We start from the raw sequence: 20,832 nt of genomic DNA, 5'->3' as shown, positions 1-20,832 counted from the left end.
TGTTTTGAAGAGAGAATTCTTTTGGCTCAAGGTTGAATAAAACTGATAGGAAATTTAGAAGCTCCCTATCGCTTTCCTCTTTATCACAAGGTTTAACGTGAGAAGGACCTCCCAGATGCAATGTGTGAGCCCCACACTCCCAAACGCCTGTGTGAGCCAACATTGGATGATGTGACCATCGAGATTCCAGGCACTTTTCTCTGCAGCTGGTGACAGCAGGAGGAGTTGGGAGGAGTCTGCGTGGATGGTACTTAGGTGAGGGACATGTGGACAAGAGCATGAAAGAAACAGGCCTGCCATACAGCAGACTGTAAGAGACTCTAGCCCTGTAGTTAATTCTTTGGGCCTCCAGGAATAGCTTTCAGCTTCCCATTTATATAGATGGAAGATTAAATTACACTTGCCCATTGAACAAGAAGCTGAATTCCTGTCTATGTATTGAACGGCACTTTTGATGGACCGCTATTAACAAAGTGTCTAGAGGGAGAAAAGCACTGACTCAGACGCAGGTTGAAGAAGCTAAGGCAGGCTCTTTGGCACGGCAGTCACCAGGCTTTCTTGTTGCCGAGCTGTGAGTCCCTTTTCTTGTGCTGACGAGTTTAGAGACATTTCTCTCTGGCCATCCCATCTTCAATTAGATCCATCCAGTTTCTACTTAGCTGCGTGATTATAGGTGGAGAGACCCTGCTGGAACGTGCTGCTGTGCATGGCCTGCTGAAGTGTGTTTCCTGAGGCTGGCAGAGAAAGTGCACATTACGCGGACTAAGAAAAGAAAGAGTCAGGCTCCCAAGTGAAATAAAATAGACACCTGTAAAGAACGGCATCTGATTGGTGTGATTTGCAGCTCTTGCAGTCTCTTCTGATAAGCCCTGCTCCTGTCATGTGTCCCTCCTTTCGGGCACCCTTCTGCCAAGGAGAATCGATTCCTTCTTGAGTGCTTTGTGTTTTCATTGTGTTTACTGTTTTAATTTTATTTAGTGCCCGCTGAGTACAACTTAGCCTTGTGAATTTTATTGAATTGCTTCAGCTTATAGGACGAAAGATGTTGCTGAATCTCTAAAGTTAGCACTGCAGCCAGAGCACTGGACTTCCAGCTGTCGTTAAGAAGGCAGTACGCAGGAAGGTATTTCTCGCATTACAAGAACCTTAGAACAGGAAGAGTCTGCATGATTAGTGGGTGACAAGTTCTTCCGCAGTCTTCAACATGGCACTTGCCCTCTAACTAAATGTGTGAGCTTTCAGAACCTGATGCTGTCTTGCAGCCCATGTGAGACTGTCACCAAAGGTCCCCAAAGCTTGTCAGACTCTGAGCATGAACCCATCCCTGTGGACACGGGACCCCATGTCTGAACTGGTAAAAATACCATCCTAAATAGTAAAAATATTCAGAGTGTAATTTTTCTAAAACACAAAGCCCTCCTACTTATTTTTAAATTAACCACATAGATAAGAATTAAAGCCTGTAGCTTTAAGAAGTGTTGGATTCAAAAGACAATAACTACTGCCTAATGCAGAAAGATGGTTTATACTTCCTCTTCCCTTATAAATGTATATGTGATGTTTCAGTTATTTTATAGTCTGCTTTTCTCCCCTTTGACAAGAAAGAGAGATAGAGACAGAGAGAGGACACGAGAACAAGAATAAACATTAGGGGCGTTGGATAAAGATCAATTGTTGTCAACTGATAGATCTGTCGGTGTTTTATTTTAGTTTTGGGGTTTTTTTGTGATTGTTTTTTTTAATGGTTAGAGAATTGCCCCTGTTTTTCAGTTCTTAATAAGGGAACTTTCTAAATGATTTAAAGGGGATTAGTTTTTCTTTTATTAAAAAAATTGCTAACATTTATTGAATGTTTTTATTCTAGTCACTGTGCTTTCCATGTATTATTTCATTTAATTCTTACGGGAACCTCTGGTTAATCTTGTGAAAGCCCCCTTTTTAAAATTAAAAATAACCTTTCATTATTACAAAAGTAGCAAATATGCAATATAGAAAGTTAGAATATATAGACAGAGAAGACTAAGAAGATAAAAGTACTGTATTCCTGTTACCCAGAGATTATAATTGTTAGCACATCAGTGTGACAGTCTTTTCTGATTTTTTTTCTATACATATATGAAAAGATCAGACAATTAAGTTCCCGAACTTAATTGTCCGACCTTTTCGTATATGTACTTTTCATCTCATCTAATATCCTGGCCATACTCACATTTTCCCATTTGTCCCCCAAATGTCATTTATATTTGCTGATTCTAAAATGAAATTCATTGTAGGACCACATATTGCATCTGGTTGTTATGTCCTTTGAACCTCTTTTAATTTAGCAGAGTCCCTCCCTCTATTTTCCTGATGATACCATCTTGGTAGAGAAATTGGACCAGTTGTGCTACAAAATATCCTACCTCCTGAATTTGTCTGCTTGCTTCCTTAAGGTGCCATGTAGCTTATTCATCAATCCTCTGTACTTCCTGAGAACTAGAAGTTCTAAAGACTTGATGGATACAAGTTAAACATTTTTGTCTAGCATCCATCATAAGTGATGTGTGCTTCCTATTCATTAGTGATGCTAAGATTGATCATTAGGGTGGTGACATTCTCATCCTTCCATTATGAAGTAAAGTCCCATTACAAATGTCCAATATCCTAAATGGTTTTTACACCAATTAACAATCCTTGCCAAAGTCCAAAGTCAATAATTTCTTTAGAGGTTATAAATGAAGATCTTTTAATTCTATTATTCCCGATACGTTACTAGTTGGCATTCTTCTGGCTTATCTGCTTGGACTATCTGTGTATCCTGAAATACCCTTCGTACTGGAGAGGCAGATTACATGCCCACATTTTTTTTTTTTTTGCCTCAGATCACAAATGTTTAATTAAAGAATTGTTTTAGTAGCCTCCTGAAGTTCATGATACAGTTTTTCCAGTGTTCTAATTTTTGAGTATTATTATAGGAACCCTTGAATTTTCATTAATTCCATATGTGTCAATTCACTTTAATCATATTTGTTGCCACTTTGGCCAGTGGATGCCCCTTCAAGATGTATCTCTCGCCATCGTGATACAATGCATTTATTTTTGAAAGCTGCCCTGTTTTGGGGCATAACTAGAGATATTCTAGGCTTGCTTTGTGCCTTTCCCTATCCCACATCTGGAATCTACCATTTCTCCCAGAACCCACCTCTGTGTCCTTCCAGTAGATAATTGTATAAGAAACAGAATCTGTTTTCTCATACAGGGTCGCTTCTGTGGTGACACTGCTTCTAGGTAGTGGCCAAAACTAGTAAATATCTATGTAAAAATTTATGAGTTCTTATTGATATTTTCAAATCAATTTTAAAATCACTGTTTTTATTTCATTTCTTTGATTTATAAATACCTCTTTTCTCTTTCACCAAAAGTGTTTACTTGCTTCATCCTACAATATAAAGAAAATAATTTTAAAATTAGTTGATTTTTACACATCTGGAAGCTGAGGCTTAACGTAGCAAAGTGAAAGACACTTGTCTTTCCGATTTCGTTGGCAAAGCTCTTACGAACCATAATAAACTATTGTTATTGTCTGGGCCATAAAGCCATTTTTCAGTGTATTTGACTGGTCTGTGTCAACTATACTGAAAAAATGTTTGCTCTACCCTGCCAAAATATATAGGGTGGTAAGTTATAGCCTTATGTTTTCGTCACTGTGTCTCTCCATATGAAATGAGATGTATTACTCCTCATGGGGAAAGATTACAGCACTTGTCTCCTGGTCCTTTTAGAGAGGCATGCGTATTTACATCACAGTGAGTGACACCAGGAATTCATTCCAGCCTTGCAGGCTTTCTTTTCCTTGGTTTATATAGTTTTTTAGTTCCTCACAGTGTGGACCGGTTGCCAGGAGCGAGGCCGACTTAGATGCTGCCCTTCCCTGCCCTCTTTGCACGTCAGCCATCTCTGTCTATGACGCCCATCTCTCTCTGTGTTCGCAGGTACCTGTTTGCTCTGCAGGTGAAGCAGGACCTGGCTCAGGGCAGGCTGACGTGTAATGACACCAGCGCTGCTCTCTTGATCTCACACATTGTGCAATGTAAGTTCTGTTGGTTTCCTTTAGAAATCATGTTGGAAATAACACAATGATCTGGCTGACGGGAAAGAAATCACATCCGCTGAAAACAATAATGATGCCTTTATGTTCTTTTGCTATTAGCGTGAAAGCTTATGGGTGGAAAACAGTACTCCTGATTTCACTTAATATGCGTATCCCCAAAACATTGACACAGGAATTCTGTGTTCTGGGGTTTGTCTACCCTTTTCCGGAACTACTGCCATTGTTGATATCTCAGTTGTCTCAAAGGAGAAGCTTAGAGGGATGGTGGCCAAGTAGACTAAACTTGTTCTGTCCTATTCTTGGATTTAATATTCATCAGTGAATATGGCACTTAGCTGTAAGACATAAAACTGTCAAAGGTTTCACTTCTTGTATTCTGCTCTCTTGCGTTCAGAACACATGAAGCTGGACTGAATCCTAGTGATGTTTGAAATGAAATATTTTAGCTTTCTTAATTTAGACCAAGGATAAATTAGACTGTGCTCATTCCAAGGCTTACTGACAACCTGCACATTTTTTCCCCTCTTGGCCAAGGCAGAAGTGACTTGAAATGGAATATACACGTTATGTTTCGGGAAGATAATTATGGGTATAGAACAAGGTCAACCTATATAAGCACTAGTATTAAAACAAATATATTGTGCTGTCATTCTAAAATTTCCATTGTATACAAAGTCGTCCCATATAATTAGTCCCATCCCATTTGGACAACTGCCCAGTTAACAGGATTTCCAAAGGTTTAAAGGAAGGATCACTCCTAGAAGTCAACAAAGTACCTTAGCCTAATATAACGAGATGTTTCGATAAACCACGCTTATCTTTTTCTTTTTGTATGTGGGTATTACTGAATATCTACCAGACTTAGCAGGTAGATGTGTTCTTATCAATTTGAAAAAAATGATGTGAGAAAAAAAACGAGGTATCCTTTATTAAACCTTGCTATGCTCCAGTATAGTGTATAGTATGTCATTTAATCCTCATAACAACTCTCTGAGATCAGCACTGGTATTATCCCCATTTACAAATGAGGAAGCTTTGGCTCAGAAAATGACGTAACTTTTGCCTTTTCTGTGTTTGGTCTCGTCTCTTCATATAATGATTATGGAGAGAAAAGGGCTTTGAATCGGGCAGACCTGATTTCTATTAGATGATTGATGACTCTGGACTATTACTAACCCCCCCACACACCCATCCCACACACATACACACCCTCTATTTCTTTTGGAACAAGAAAATAATGAAATCTTTTTCATAAGACTGTGGAAATTAAATGATAGCATACATGCTCAATACATGTTAGGTGTTCAGTAAACATATTCTCCTTTCTTTACCCTCGCTCACGTGCAACTCCCCCTTTCCAAACAATGGGACATTTTAAAACAACACTTCCTGATTAGAAAAGTAACTTCATAAAATGTTTATGATCCTGGGCTTTTTTGTAAGCTGAAGAGAAACTTACTTTATTCGAATATGCCTGATGCCATGTGGTCCTATGCCTCTTTCCTCCTATGTGTCTCCCTTTGTGACGTCTGTTAACATAGTAAATCTCACGCACACACATGGGAGGCAGAGACTCACTGGCACTCCATCTGCTCTGTCTGAGGGGCCTCTCTTCCTCAGACACCAACAGCGGGCTCAAAATCCCCCGAGAATCTTGAGTTCTCCAGAGAAAATGAAATAGATAAGTTCAAAAGTATTTCTGTTTGCATACTATTTGGTGTTCAAGGTTGAGATGCACCATTTTTTTCATAACCTTCTGATATTTCTAACGGCCCTTGTTTGCATCTTTATGCTTCCATGCACTCCGTCATGGAAAGGGGAATCGTGTGTTGACTTAAATTATTGATCATTATTTACATTATCCGTAAGGTCTGAGAGATCAACTCATCTCCTTTTTGCAGAAGCTATATTAATGCTGATGGAAAATTATCTTGAGTGAACGATATGCACAGTCTGAATTTTTTTTTTAATTTTCCTCCCTTTTATCTGAATTCATGGAGTTGTCTTTCAGACCATCTATGTTTTTTCATTTGCTCCACTGTCACTGGCCTTACATATCCCCCTGTAATATTTCTAACTTTTAATTTTCTTTCATTTGTTATGAATCAATTAAGTAGGATAAGTTAATGAAGAATCAGTCACTACATAGTCCTGATGGTAAAATTCCACTTGGGTAGCTTGGAAGTGTGGCAAGCCTACATTTTCGGGTTGTGTGTCTCTCCACTCTGAAGATTATGGATAGCAAAATAGGTTTGTCCAAGCATGTCCTCGTGCGATTTCATTTAGTAAAATCACAAGTTTTAGGTTGTTGGTGGTGGCCCCATTTTTTTGCTGTGAGTAGACTGCTATGGAATTTAGTTTATGCATAATCTAATGTGACATGTTGGCATTAAAATATTTTAAAATAGTAAGTCATGTCTTGAATATTTGTCAGTTTTCAAATTTTCCAAAAATAAGGAGGAGCCTATTTCCATATTTCAAAGATGAGAATACATGGGAGGAAAATGAATTCCATAGTCATAAATTGCATTGCATTTTAGGTGGGCCAGGAAAGGCAAGTGACTCAGGAACAAACAAACAAAAACAGATGTATTAACCCTGATGCCAAAGGATAAACTGGAATTCTTAACTCTTTTATTATATTGAATTATGGAAAGGAGTGTGTTATAAATTCCATATGAGTTAAGAAGCCCAAGTTTAAAACTCACAAGAAATTTAGGATTTAGGTGAGTCCCCCATATGCAAGTTAGTCTTCATAATTCAGATTCTGTATTTGCAAATTCACCAACTATATAAAATTTATTTTTAATCCCCAAATCAATACTTGTGGTGCTTTCATGTCATTTGCAGACATACACAAGACAGTGAAAATTTTGAGTCACTGCGCACACACATTCCCCCCCTGAGGTTGAACAAGGCAACGTTCTGCCTTCCTGTTTCAGCTCTCATATACTGTAAACAAGTGTGCTTTTTGCGGTCTATTTAGTGCCCCACTTTTTGCATTTTTTGTGTGTTTTTTGTTTGTGATTCTCCTGTTTAAAATGGTCCCCAAGTGTAGTGTTGAATCGCTGCCTAGTGTTCCTAAGTGTAAGAAGGCTGTGATGTGTGTTAAGGAGAAAACAAATGTGTGTGTTAGATAAGTTTTGTTCAGGCGTTAGGGATAGTGCCGCTGGCCACAAGTGCAAAGTTAACGAATCAGTAGCGTATATATAAGATGATGTCTTTCACCAGAAACCCACATAAAACAAGGGCAGTGGATAAAAATGTTATTTCAAGACTCTTGCAGGACCCTCACCCTGTATTTCCCCTAGGACCAATGATTTAGTAGTATTTGTTAATTCAGTGTTCATGCGGACTTCATAGAACATAATACTGGGAGTAATGAGAATGAACTATACTTCCTTGAGGCCAGCCATCATCAAGGCGGCCAGTGAGGATGACAATATGCACAAAGTCCCCCCACTTCTGCACTGTTTTCTGTGATGGAGGGTGGCAGTTTTGCTCTATTTAGAGAGGAAGAAATGAGTCCCGAAAAGTCAATTAGGAAACACTGTTATTGATCTGTCTCGGCAGCAGGAAGTGAGTGGTTGATTCTTACGGTGGCCCAGTTGGTACTCGGTGAGTTGGCACTGTTTTGCGCAGAGCCCATATTCTCAGTGGCTGAGGTTTATGGCAACGTATAGGCCATATCCTGCAGGATTACTTGAGGGGCATTGGCTAACATGTGACAAGCTGCTTCACATGACAAAATTAAAGGGAGGTTTCATAGCAACAGCTGGGCTTTGGTCGTTAGACTACTTTTTATTAAGCTTGTTACATAAGACTATGTAATACAAAGAAGAAGGCATGCTGTTTCAGAGGTCTTAAACTGGTATAAATTGAGTTGGTGCTGTTGTTTGTAAGGTACAATTAGTATTTTCAAGTTCTATCCTTTAAATTTCCAGATTATAGCAATTTGGGGATGATGTTGAGGTTATGTATAAAAAGTATGCATCTTGTGTCTTGCAGATGGAAACTTTATAAGAATTTGCCATTCGACCAGTTCTTTCTGACAACAGGACTACAAGAGATTTAATAACGTTAATGTTTTTACCCAAATTAGATTCTGTGTCTTTACACCAATGTATAATCATCTTTTCTCTACTTGACAAACCTTTTGGGCTTTGCAGTAATCATTATTACATATAAGTTTCACAAGTTGATTTTGTAAAGTTCTGAAATTTAGGGGCTTCATGCGAAGTCATGGGCCATAAACCACATGTCTAGAATTCCTGCATAGAGCAGACGTGACACTCAGTTGGGTGGGAAGGAAAGAAACAAGCCAGGAACATGGATGGCTAAAGATGGATGGTTTTGAAGTTTTCTTTCCAACTGTTAGAAATGAGAAAGATTGGAAACCATCATCTTATGTTGGTGCAGTTATTCAATATGTCCTCACATCCACATCCTCTGACATCCAGCCCTTATGAAACTCACCAGCTGGATTTGCCTCATGCTGTCCGCTAGCTTCCCATTTGCTAGCTGGGTCTGCTGGGAATGTAACAGATTGTGCAGTATTAATCATCTGTGGCTGGTTTTTCTTTCTCTATCTCCTTGTAGCCGAGATTGGGGATTTTGATGAAGCATCGGACAGAGAGCACTTAGCAAAAAATAAGTACATACCTCAGCAAGATGCACTAGAAGACAAAATTGTGGAATTTCACCATAACCACATGTAAGTCTCATCCATTGCTTCCTGTTTCCTTTGAGCTGTTTCCTTTGAGCTGTCCTTCCAACATATATGGGTGCACATGCACAAAGAAACCTATTGGAAGAAATAAGCAAAGGGTGAGGGCAAAGAGCACAGAGGCTCACAGGGCACTGGTACCCATCCCGGACTCTCAGAAATGCTGGTTGCCTACTCAGGACCAGGGCTCCAGGCCCCCTGCTTGCTTTACTGTGAAACCAGAATAACACTGGAATTTTAGGACATCCCATGCTTTAGAATGAAAGGGAAAGTATAAGACCAATTAATAGGAAATTGGAAAAGTGACATGATAAAGTAGGGACCAAGTAAGAATATTGTGAAAATCTACACCCTTTCTACCATCTCCGTTTTGGTCAGTGAATCATTTTCAAAGGATTCTCTGTGCCATTTGTTTTTGTTATTGTTGTTTTAAGGGAGGCACTTGAGCCCTGGTGATAGTATGAAAGAGTGGTGCCATGAACTTTGTTTGAAAGTGTTAGGTCTAGTGTAAGTGACTAAAAACTTGTTTTAACACAGTGGTGTTTTGCTTTTATATGACCTTAAAGGAAACTCTTTGAGATTCAAAAAAACTAGCCAAGTTTGAGATAGACTTTTAGGGTTTTGTATTACACAAGCAATAGAGCTTTTGTTCTAGCTGCTCGACTTTGGGTTATAATGAATGAGAGGTTGGGTGTCATCTGATCGGGTAGCCCCATTGTTTGTGATGAAATGCCTTTTTATTTCCCAAGAGAAGCTGCTTAATCTCAAATTAATAGACACAGGGAATTCAAATCTCCTGGCCTTTCTCTTTAATTTTTGTTTTGTCAGTGGACAAACACCAGCAGAATCGGATTTCCAACTCCTGGAGATTGCCCGTAGGCTGGAGATGTATGGGATCCGGTTGCACCCAGCTAAGGACAGGGAAGGTACTAAGATCAACCTGGCTGTTGCGAACACAGGAATTCTAGTGTTTCAGGTAAGAGCATTTAGAACATAGCTCAGTTCCCTTGGTGATGGAAAGATAAGAGTTGGCCCTTCAACTCTGATTTGATGTTGGGTGGTCCCAGCTAAGAACTCTGATAATTATTTTTAGGTGAACAGGGAAAAACTAACCTCATCTCATGGCTTCTGTTTCTTTCCAGGCACTCAACTTCCAGATTCTATTTCATTTACCCTTCCTCTGGTTGGGGAACCCACCATCATAGATTTGTTTGCAATTATTCACTTTGTGGGATCACAGAAATCTGTATCTCTCTGTGAACCTATGCTTAGAACATAATGTAATGGGATCAAGATTTTAGACCCTTAAATAACCTTTTTCACACCTGCATGTAATATTCACGTAATCCTTTTTTTAAAACCTAATTTGGGTTTTTTTTAAAAAACCTAATTTGGGTTTTACCTATGTCAGCTTATTTCTGATTTCAGATTTACCTACTTGAAAAGAAAAGTGTAATATGCACTCAGAAGATATAGCAGTTTCATAAATTTACCAAAGCCATGTCCACATACTGCAGAAAATATACACTCCACTTGTATCCTACCTGTGTTTTACTTAAGGACATAATGATTTCTGTGCTCTGAAGTGTGATCTCTCTTGATCACACAGCTGTTGTACTGTTTTATTCATTGATGGTTCTCTTTTCCTTAAGAACTTCATTGACTTATTATGGACATATAATAAAATGCACATATCTAAAGTACCTTTTGGTAAGTTTATATATATACAGAAGGTGCCAAAAAATGTAACATTTTAAGAAAGGAAAACTATTAAAATTGTAATGCTCAATATATACCGATAACAAAAGATGGATACAAGTCACGTTTGACTTCTGCAATTACAAGCGGTGCTCAAAGTGGTTACCATCAGCATCCAGACACTTCTGATTATGGCGAACTACTGCTTGAGCATAAATAACATCTCTTAAAACATGTATACATATTTTTGGCACCCCCGGTATGTATGTATGTATGTATCTCCTGTGAAACATCAGTGAAATCAAGATAATGAAGATACTCACCCCCCAAAATATTTTCTTAAGGCTTTTCTTTTATTAATAAATAAAAGTGGGGAATCTATGCTTTTGTTTCAACTAGGGATGGAGAAAGCATTTGATGTTCTCATGAAATAGGGTCAGAGCACACCCAGTTTTGTAGGCATGAATGTGTGCATGACCTAAAACTTTTCTGAGATCTGCCGGGTTTGGTTACATTCCCCCTTCTTATTTTACCAAAATAGCCCATGATTCTCTGCTCCTGCATCAGATGTTTATGACGGACACTAATTATCACTGACCCCCGTACCAAAAGAGGAGTTCAAGTTGGGTTTCATATGGGATAGCAGGGAGTGACTTGTTGAGACAGTGTGGTATGTGAGGAAGTGACTCCTCCTAACAGATTTTGACCTGCAGAAATAATAATCTAGGAGTACCGGATGAGAGAAATGACAGTAAACCAAGCCCAGTTTTCAGTATTACCAAAAATCAAAATCAAAACGCTTAAACGTTTGTAAACATCATGGCGGGGGGGTGGGGGGGGACGACGAAGTGCCTCACAATTGAATTAATTTGGTTTGATTGTTTTTGATACACTACATATTGAGAATTGCCTGATAATTTAATCATGTACAAAGGCTGTATCTTGGAATTAATCTTCTTGTCAGTTCCTAATTGATTCACTCTCACCAATTTAAATAAATGGTCCTGGTATTCACATGGACTCAAGGGGAATTCCATTTTCAGTTGAGATGACAGGACAGACAGGAGGTGGTGTCAGACAACTCCCCACTGTTTCTCCACCACCTGGCTGTCAAAGATGAGGGTGTGTGAGTCCTTTCTGGAGACTGTTTTCTGGCCTGGAAGACACAGGGAAGTCGGGCCCTCCTCTCCCCATCCTGCTTGTATTTCAGGAGCCTGGTGGACATGGGAGCCAAACCAGTGTGGACGAAGGGGTGATTGCTAACCTGGGAATATGAACAACAGCTGCTGGTTAAGGCACATGCTTGGCAATCTCATTCTGCCATATTCACTGTGTAATAGTGGCCAGTTTAAAACCTATCCCTACTGCAGTTTCCACATCTGTAAAATGAAGATAAGAAAGCCATCTCACTGGGTTTTGTGTAAAATCTGATAAGGTCTGTAAAGTCCTTAGGCCAGTGCCTGGCACAGGCTATAAGTGAAAATCGCTAATTACTGTGGTAGTTGTCATGGTTTTTCTCTTATCTTTCTCTTTATCATTCCGTTAGCCCTCCTCCTTTCTGTCTGGAGGCAGACTTAGTTGGAATACCGAATCATGTAATTAGTGTGGAATAATGATCCAGGAATTGAACAGGCATCATCCCACAGCCAAAGATCCTGTGAATTCTCCAGCAAAAGGCATTCTTCCCAAGCCATCGAACATCAGCCCTCCTTTCAGCTCCCCATAAGCAAAGCAAACCAACTCCCATGTTGCCTGTTATGCGCTTCCTGGTTCACTGGCTGAAACCTTTCTTCCTAGGGTTTCACGAAGATCAATGCCTTCAACTGGGCGAAGGTGCGGAAGCTGAGCTTCAAGAGGAAGCGCTTTCTCATCAAGCTCCGCCCAGATTCAAATGTAAGTGGCTCCAGGAAAGAGGGGGAGACCTGCTGAAACTGTGGCTGACAGCGCTTCTTGTGTCTGAGTGTCTGTACAGAGAGACGGATCCAAGTGCTTGGTACCTCACAGCTGTCATTCTCAGTAGACAGAGGGTAAAGAATAGGTAGCACAGATGTGTGCCCACAAAGGGTCACTTACCTGTGCAAACATAGGCAGCTCCCTCCCAACAAACAACCTGAGCTATGCAGTTTCTGCATCTCCAGCCTCTGGGCCACCTCGAGACCCTAGTCAGCATTCAGCCACATTCCAGGCACATAGCTGCCCACACAGCAGCAGTCCCCAACTCTTGAGTCTGTGCTGTGGTCCCCAAACCTCAGACAATGCATTCTCACCACCTAACCAGGTCCACTTCCCACAGAACCCCACCACACACACACACAGACGTTGTTAACATTGGGACCAGATCAGAGAAGGAAAAATAGCGTCTTCTTCGCCTGCCAGAAATGGCAATGAAGGAGATGGATGATACAAATATCACTGTTGTCCCCAGCCAGACCTGGAAATAAAGATTCTAAGTGGCAGTCTAGGCTTATAGTTGAGCTACAGTGTGGATTAAATAGGCTTTTGTGGCCCGACCTCAGCAGCAGACACCCATGATAAGTTGTTTTCTACGGGAAGATGTGTTTTGAGTACCGAAAGGCTGAGATACAAACGAAGACTTGCAGCACAACTTGCCCAGAACTGTGAGATCCCCCCCCAAATAACTGGAACTGCTGGGAATGTTAAGGATTGGGGTCAATTTTGTTTATATAATGTGGCCCCTTCAGTTGGAAGTGTTCCGTCTGGGAATAGAAAATTACCATATCCCCTTTCCAGAACCAAAGGACATGAATTTTTCAGCCTTGAGTGATACTTTAGTGCTCCAAAAAAATATATTCATTTCCTGTACGGTCCCTGGGGCTACCTGGAGGCTTGAGCCATGATTTTTGGTAGAGAAAAGACTTGAGACCAATATTGAAACTTGGCTTGACATATGAGGGAGAAAACAGAAAGAAGACTTCTGTTTCAGTTATCTTAAGGCAAAAAAGGAATTTCAGCACTTGGGTTTTTTTCTTTTTTCTTTTTTTTTTTTTTTTTAAGAAGGACACGTAAGCCAAGTAAACACAATTTGTTTATGAATTCTGTCAAAAGAGATGTTATGACTTCTGCTGAGTACCCCTATTTTTTGTTAGTTCCTCTAAGGAATTATGTGGGGAAGAAAATGATTGAATGGCGCCTGTATTTTGTCACTAGGAACAACTGTATTTTACCAAATGTGTGAATTTATGGTCATGCGATCATAAAATACACAATTGAAATTTTATTGGACAAATTAGTTTTTGGTTCCTTTTCTCATTTTTCAACCCAGTGTCTGTGGGTAATGGAAACAAAATCAAAGTAGTATTTTCTCTTTTTAGAGCTCGTACCAGGATACCTTGGAATTCTTAATGGCCAGTCGGGATTTTTGCAAGTCCTTCTGGAAAATCTGTGTTGAACATCATGCCTTTTTTAGACTTTTTGAAGAGCCCAAGCCAAAGCCAAAGCCTGTTCTCTTTAGTCGAGGGTCATCATTTCGGTTCAGGTAAGGATTCTGCTTCACACCTCCTTATTTGCCATGAGAACATTCCCCCCACGACTTTCCTTTTGCTGCTCGCCATCGCAGCTGCTGCGCTGTAGCGAGCAGAGAAGGTGAAAGTCGGCCTCCGGGAGCTGGTGGGGTTTGTGTGCTCGGTCATCCCAGCCAGCTCCTGGCAGACGCTTACTGTGTACTGTTTGAACGTCAGTTACGCCCAACGCAGTCTCCCTGGACCCAGGAAACTCCTAACAGGACTCTAAGTCAGAAAGGACTTTTCTCTGTAGAAGCAAAAGGCTCTTGTTAACATTTGGTGTAACTTTATAGAATGCTGCGTAGACCCGCCCATCACCAGATCCCTTTTTCACTCATTCTTTCAGCAAATATTTGAGTGTCTACTGCGTGTCAAATACTCTTCTAGCTTTGGGGGATATACCGTGAACAAAATTATCCCTGCCTTCCCGAAGCACACAGACTCTCAAGGTGGTTGCTTAACAACCTATGACAGAAATATTAAGTGGTTCAGTTAGTTAAACATTTTCCATTAAGGGAAATATCAAGAGACAGATTGGACATGAAAACACAGTTTCTTTTAGGATTGTGTTTACTCCTGGCTAGCTGAGAAAACCCACATATCTCCAGTTAGGGGAGGAGGGGAAGATGATGGAGTATTGTGTGTTTAAAAAAGAATGCCTTGGTGTCTTCTCCCCTGTCCTCTCGTGGTCTTCATTTTAGTGGTCGGACCCAGAAGCAGGTTCTCGACTATGTTAAAGAAGGAGGACATAAGAAAGTGCAGTTTGAAAGGTAAGAGAAACTTGGACACTACTTCTAATGTGAGAAGGGTCATTCTCTCCAGGTAACTGTGCAATTACTGCTAATTAGCTTGTCACCCAGTCTCAGTGTGTTAGAGAATTACTGCTTCACAGTCACGCTGGGCCAGTTTAGTGTTAGAGGGAACATTGGAGGGCCCAGGGGCATTACTCAGGGGTAAGATGAGGTGAGAAGAATGAACTGAGAGAACCAAATGAGGAAGTAGAGGAGGTCAGCAGAGGGCAGGGAGGGAAGAAGAACAGGAGATTACAGTGGGCAGAAAGCCCTGTAAAAACTTTCTCATTGGTGAGTCCTTAAATATTCTGGGATTTGAATGGAAAGCATTTTTATAAACTTTTTAATTAAAATTTGGAAGAGAAGGAACAGGGGTTAGTATTGTTGTTTGTTAGCAAATGCTTATAGTTCTTATTGTGTGCCAGGCACAGTTCCAAGCTCTCCACAGATACTAACTCATGGAACCTTCACACCCGCTCCATGAGATCCGTGCTGTTTCATTCCCTTTTTAAAGGTGGAGACACTGCAGCTCATAGGGACTGAGTAACTATGCCAGGCCTCAAAGCTTAAGCAGCCCCTGGTTAGCAAGCCCTAGAGCCCTCTGCCTCCCAGAAAGGGAAGAAGCAGAGAACCCAGGGGGATTAAGTCAAAGGGTAAAGAGGGGAGTGAAGGTAGAGAGAACTGTGTAGCGCATGTTTTCTTAAAACATTTTTCTTTTTTCATTTTAATACATTTAAGCATTGCAATAAAGTACAGAGAATATAGCAAGCATCCAGACTCCTACAACTAAGAAATAACTTAACATTTTACCATATTGGTTCCTGGAGTTTTTTTCTTCTTCTCTGTAGCTATTGTTCCAGATATAGCTAAACCCCCTCTAACCACCAGCCTTGTATTTCCCTCCTTCCCTCCCCAGAGACAACACCTGCCATATTCATGTTATTTCTATTGCACATCTTCTTGCATCCAAAAAAAAAAAAAAAGAGCATTGCCCTAGGGGATACTCTTTTTTATATTTGCACAAGTGGTATCACACTGTACATAATTCTGTATCTTGCTTTTTAAACCCTACCCTGATTTGGAGGCGTATTTTGTTTTATGGTATTATGAAAGTATTATATTTTATTTGTCTGATTCCCTGTTGATAAACATTCAAGTTGTTTTGTGTTTTGTTTTGCTTTTGCTGAAACAAACCTGCTGCTGTGACCATCCGTGTGTATGTCTCCTGATGCAGGTGTGGGGTCCTTTCCCCCGCCTCCTCCCCAGAAATGTAATGTTCAGAAGGTTATTTGCATGCTTACCTAGATATAACAAACCCCATAATTTTCTTGGATGGTCCACAGTGATTCTTTTGAGGATCATGTAAGAAGTGGCCCAATTCGCTCTCTGATTCAGAATGTGGGTGCTTCAGAGCTTTTGTGTTACTTTGGAGTATTTTGAAGAAAAGCTGGATGTACATTGGCATTTATAATTTCTTTATATTTATACAGTTTCACTGAACAGTTTCTAATGCTTGTTTACTGGGGAGGAGGAAATGGACAGACTAAGGAAGGGAAAAGATAAGGACAGGAGGTGTTATTGGCATTAAAGCCAATTCCTTCTACTGTTGAGTCTATAAGTCTATGAATTCATTCAGGGCGCCAGCCTCCTCTGAACTTAACACTGTGAAAGAGCAACCTGGCTAGTGATAATTGCCTCTGTTATAGAACTGATCTAGAAAATCATTACTGAGAATACACGAATTGATTTCATATTGTTAGACCATAGGTTGCAATCCAGAGCATACGTGCTGCCCCCCTCAACTTCTTCCTCCCAATGTCTCTTCTCATAACTAGACCGTGCTCCATTGCTGGGCTCTCAACCAGCTGTACCCCTCAAATGGGAGCAGCGGAATTGCTGAGAACTTTTTCAAGGTTTAACCCCTGAAACCTACAAGAGTTATTAAACGGATGACTGGGTCCATTTCCAGGGAACAGTTATACAAACTACTTTGGTGCCTTCATTATTAAGGAAGTGTCTAATGCTGTGATTTTTCATTAAACACACAAATAGAAACCTCACCTAACTTTAGCTCTCATCTTGTGTGATTTCTCCCAGGAAACACAGCAAGATTCATTCCATCAGAAGCCTTGCTATGCAGCCTGCAGAGCCAAACTCAGAAGTGCCAAAACAAGTCAGTAATGGTGGTATACTGTTATCGCTCTTTTTTTCACCAGACTTCCTCCACTGAGTTCTGTGTTTCATAGTATGCTTTTGAGGTCTTCATCCTTCCCCATTGGGGGTGTTTTATAGAGGAGAGTCTAGTTGTGTACCCTGACTTTGACCAGACACAGGCTCTGTGCGCTGTGCACCCCACAGCCTGGGCTCAGTGGCCCTGGAGTGAGTCCTTTTTCAGCTGACTTCCCACCCACCCCCCACCCATGCTCTTGCCATGGAGAAGCTCGTTCCCTTGTCCTCAACTCAGCTGAGGGGTGGAACCACCCATGGGAGCCAGTAGAGAAGAGAGAGCAGAGCCCATCCTCCAGGATATGGGTGCACTTGTATGAAGAGATCGGGACCTGCTTTGCCACTGATGGGTGTAGCTCCCCTTCGGTGCCAGGGTCAGGACCTTTTACTGGCACAGGACCGAGTGGTGAGTTCCCAGGGCTCGAGTTACAGGGCAGTGACCACAGTTGGCAACAAGAGACATTATCACTCTTGCTCTGAGGGTGGCAAGAGCTCATTTTCCCTGTAGTTGGTCTCTGGATGGGTTTTCAGGGTTTTCTCTACAAGAGAATAAGAACTTTGTTGGGAAAGAACATGAGGGAGATTTCATTGTGTGAATGCAAAAAGAGTCCTTAACCTGTTCATTCTAGCCTTAGAAGTAGAAACAAAGAAGTTTTTTGTCATTTGTCTGAAATCCGTGTCAGCTTGCCTTTGGGGGTTCGGGATGCGTTTCCTTCCTTCCTCTCCCTGCCCGCACTTCCTTGGGAAACCTTGTTGGCCTAGAGGGGCCCTCTTGTTCCATAGACACTTTGGAAACCCCAATTAGAGTCTGTGGGTCCTAGAAAGCAGACACAGCCTAAGTGGTGCTTCTGGGGACCCTGCATTGTCAGCTTCCACACTCGGAAAGACCTTTCTGGATACTGACCACACATACACAGGAGCACCCTCTTTGTGTCAGAATGCTTATTCTGACACTGTGGAGGGCAGCCTTTATTTGGGAATCCTTTCCGCTGCTCGAAGCTTGAGGAGATGTTATTATTAAATCAGACTCTGACGTCTCTCTCTTTTTTCCCAGCTCTGGTGTAACAGTCTCCCTTCTCTCTTCAATTCCCTCATCCTTTTCTTGCCCTCCCCCCGCCCAGGCTCAGCAGAGTGCCAGCCTTACACTTGGAGAAGGTGCTGATTCCCCAGGTGGCCAGAGCTGCCAGCAAGGAAAGGAACTGCAAGTTTCCGCCGAAGAATGCGGGCCGCACCAAAGCCCCGCTTTGCAGAAGAGCCCCGTGGGTAACAAGAAGGCAGATGGCACTGTCAAGGCGACAATGGAGGAAGAGGAGGAGGTCGTTAAGGATAGGACCCAGCAGAGTAAACCTCAGCCCCCGCAGCCAAGCACAGGTCCAGCATCCCGGGCTGCTCGAGGCAGCAGCACTTCCATTCCTTTCATTGACTGCAGTGATGTAGATAGTGAATACGATCTTCTCAGGGAACAAGCGTCCCAGTCACAGTCCCAAACAAATGACAATTATGAGGGTGATTTGACCAGTGGTGTTTATCTGCTCTCCAGGGATGAGAGGCAAATAGAAGCTAGGCACAGGGCTTCCCCTCACTCTGTGAAATCCTCCCGTCCTCCTTCCGGAGAATTCCTTGATGATGATTCAGCAGACATAACCTTTGATATGAGTGGGAGCCCCAGACTCCCAAGACATAGCTCTCTGATAGATGAGATGTTCAGGGGCTCAGGCAGTCACAGTCCCCTGGCCACTCCATTGTCTCCCAGTAGCAGAAGTTCAAGTCCAAGTATGAGTTGGGACAGGACTGGGTCTCAAGGCTATGTTTCTGAAAATGGACATGAGCCTCGAGAGAGAAGTATGGGAGAAGATACTCTCCCAAGCCAGAGTCCTCATTATGAAAACGGTTCCCCTGTCTTACAAAGGCCATACTTACGAAATCTTCCCAGTAGATATAATAAGTCAGAGACGAATCCACTCATCCTTAGCCAAGTAGCATCAACTTCAGAGACAATGGATAGGCTCGATGGCCATGAAAAGGGAGAACTGGCCAGCCTGGCTGGTTCAGAAGGTAGAATGCTGGCCAATGGGACACCTCCTGTGGGTCCCACCTCCAAGGTCCCCCTTGTACAGTCAGTGTGTGCCAGCGGCATGGTGGACCAGCTGGCACCCCTGCAAATGACCGAGGGCTCCACCAGCAGTGGCACTGAATCTAGCGATTCAGACTCTGACATGGTGAACCCTTTGAGCCCCCCCCTCGTGTTTGGTAATCCAGCAGTGCTCAGTTCTCCTTCCGTGCTGAGAAGTACGAAGTCCTTGGGTGGCCTATATGTCAGTGAGGAGCAAGAGGAGGATGAGTGAGGACATTAGAAGGCGTGTCTTCAAGTGTTGGGAAGCTGAAGTCATAAGGCCAGGGTTTCAATGGAGATTATCTGATCTAGTGACTCGTTAATTTTTAATCAACATTTGTTAGAGGAAGTTTTGGACAGGCACATGTTTGGACAGGGCATGCCTAACTTCTGAAATCTTCCAGAAAAACAAAACTTCACACGGTGGCTTGCTTTCCAAAAAAGGTGGACAAGATAAATAGAAGCCACGATGGCAAGTTACCAGGAGTTTATCTTTTTGATTGAAGGCTAGAAAGAAATACTTTATTAGGAATCTGATCGTGCATATAGTACTGTAGTTATGTGGAGATTTTCTGTGTATGTTCAATTTTGTATGCAGATCACTCTCCTTTTGGTTGAGTGTTTGAACTGAAGTATCTTTGAGATCCTAGAAAGGTGTCGATTTTACTTGACCCCCTTCTTTAAAAGGAGGGCTGTTTTTCTGTGCCTCATACAGTGAGGAATTGACAAAAGTCAAGGCCGAATGTAACTTGATTGCTAGTTGAGGTCAAGCATTGGTGAAATCTTAGTCAAGAGTAATGAATATTTTAATTGGAAGAATTTGGAGTTATTTCTTATTTCCAGACTTCATATAAAGTGATATAAAGGGTGTCAAATCGTCATGAACTATAATTTACATGGGATTGCTGGTTTGATTTGGGTTTGCATCGGTGGGTCAAATTGTTAGTTATGTGTTTACGAAGCTATAACTCTGGCTGGCAGAATCTCTTATTGAAACACAGAAATGCTATTGAGTCTTGATGCAGGAGAAAGTAAGACCTTACAGTAGGCGCTCGTTGTCACCAGCAGGTTAGCAAATTAAATGCCTGCCTTTGAATTGTGCACAGCACAGAGAAGGACCGTTTTCCAGTGTTATTGCCCATGGTTGGTTTTTATGCACATTCTCAATGTTCATACTTTTGTGAATAGTGTCTTTTCTTCAGAAGTGACGTGTGGATGTTTCTCTGTGCAGGAAGAAAGTGTAAGTAGTGAAAAGTTGGATTTCTTTTCAAATTGTGCCCACCTGTGCCAGTGCCTTTCGCCCAGCATTCCTACGTTTTAGATAGAAGAGCTTGGTTTTAACTTGCGTTGTTTCTCAGCCTTAGCTGCACATTTTAAAGTTAGTGAGGCCTGGGCCCTGACCCTAGAAATTTTGATTTAATTGGTATGGGGTGTCACTTGTCCCCCCTCCCCAAATGGGTCCGCTAGGTAGCCAAGGGTCACTTCTCAGCCAGACACAATTGCCTTTTAGAATCTAGTGGAATACGTTTTAAACATTAGCTGAATTTTTGGCTTGCTTGTAGAGTAAGAAAAGCATCACAAATGAAATGCTTTTCTTAATGCCCGTTCTTTGTTACTTTTCAGTCTTTGGTACTTTTATATAAAGATGAATTGTAGAATCAAATTTT

At 41.5% G+C, this 20,832-nt stretch overlaps 1 protein-coding gene across 4 annotated transcripts in view; it reads left to right on the top strand.

Annotated features, from left to right (window-relative positions):
- FARP1 (FERM, ARH/RhoGEF and pleckstrin domain protein 1) overlaps positions 1 to 20,832 on the top strand; it is a 263,226-nt gene that overhangs the window by 187,541 nt on the left and 54,853 nt on the right. For 3 of the 4 annotated variants that reach the window (XM_081047178.1, XM_081047179.1, XM_081047180.1), the window contains 8 exons: positions 3,972 to 4,069; positions 8,690 to 8,804; positions 9,645 to 9,792; positions 12,312 to 12,407; positions 13,847 to 14,010; positions 14,737 to 14,805; positions 16,924 to 16,999; positions 18,174 to 18,423. In XM_081047178.1, coding sequence (XP_080903304.1) covers positions 3,972 to 4,069; positions 8,690 to 8,804; positions 9,645 to 9,792; positions 12,312 to 12,407; positions 13,847 to 14,010; positions 14,737 to 14,805; positions 16,924 to 16,999; positions 18,174 to 18,423 — 1,016 coding nt within the window. Of the gene's footprint in view, positions 1 to 3,971; positions 4,070 to 8,689; positions 8,805 to 9,644; positions 9,793 to 12,311; positions 12,408 to 13,846; positions 14,011 to 14,736; positions 14,806 to 16,923; positions 17,000 to 18,173; positions 19,303 to 20,832 lie in introns of all 4 variants that reach the window. The other variant, XM_081047181.1, reaches the window with a different exon arrangement.

The sequence above is a fragment of the Rhinolophus hipposideros genome, assembly GCF_964194185.1.
Source record: "Rhinolophus hipposideros genome assembly, chromosome: 4".
NCBI classification, from domain to species: domain Eukaryota; kingdom Metazoa; phylum Chordata; class Mammalia; order Chiroptera; family Rhinolophidae; genus Rhinolophus; species Rhinolophus hipposideros.
This window is presented reverse-complemented; position numbering and strand designations above follow the sequence as displayed.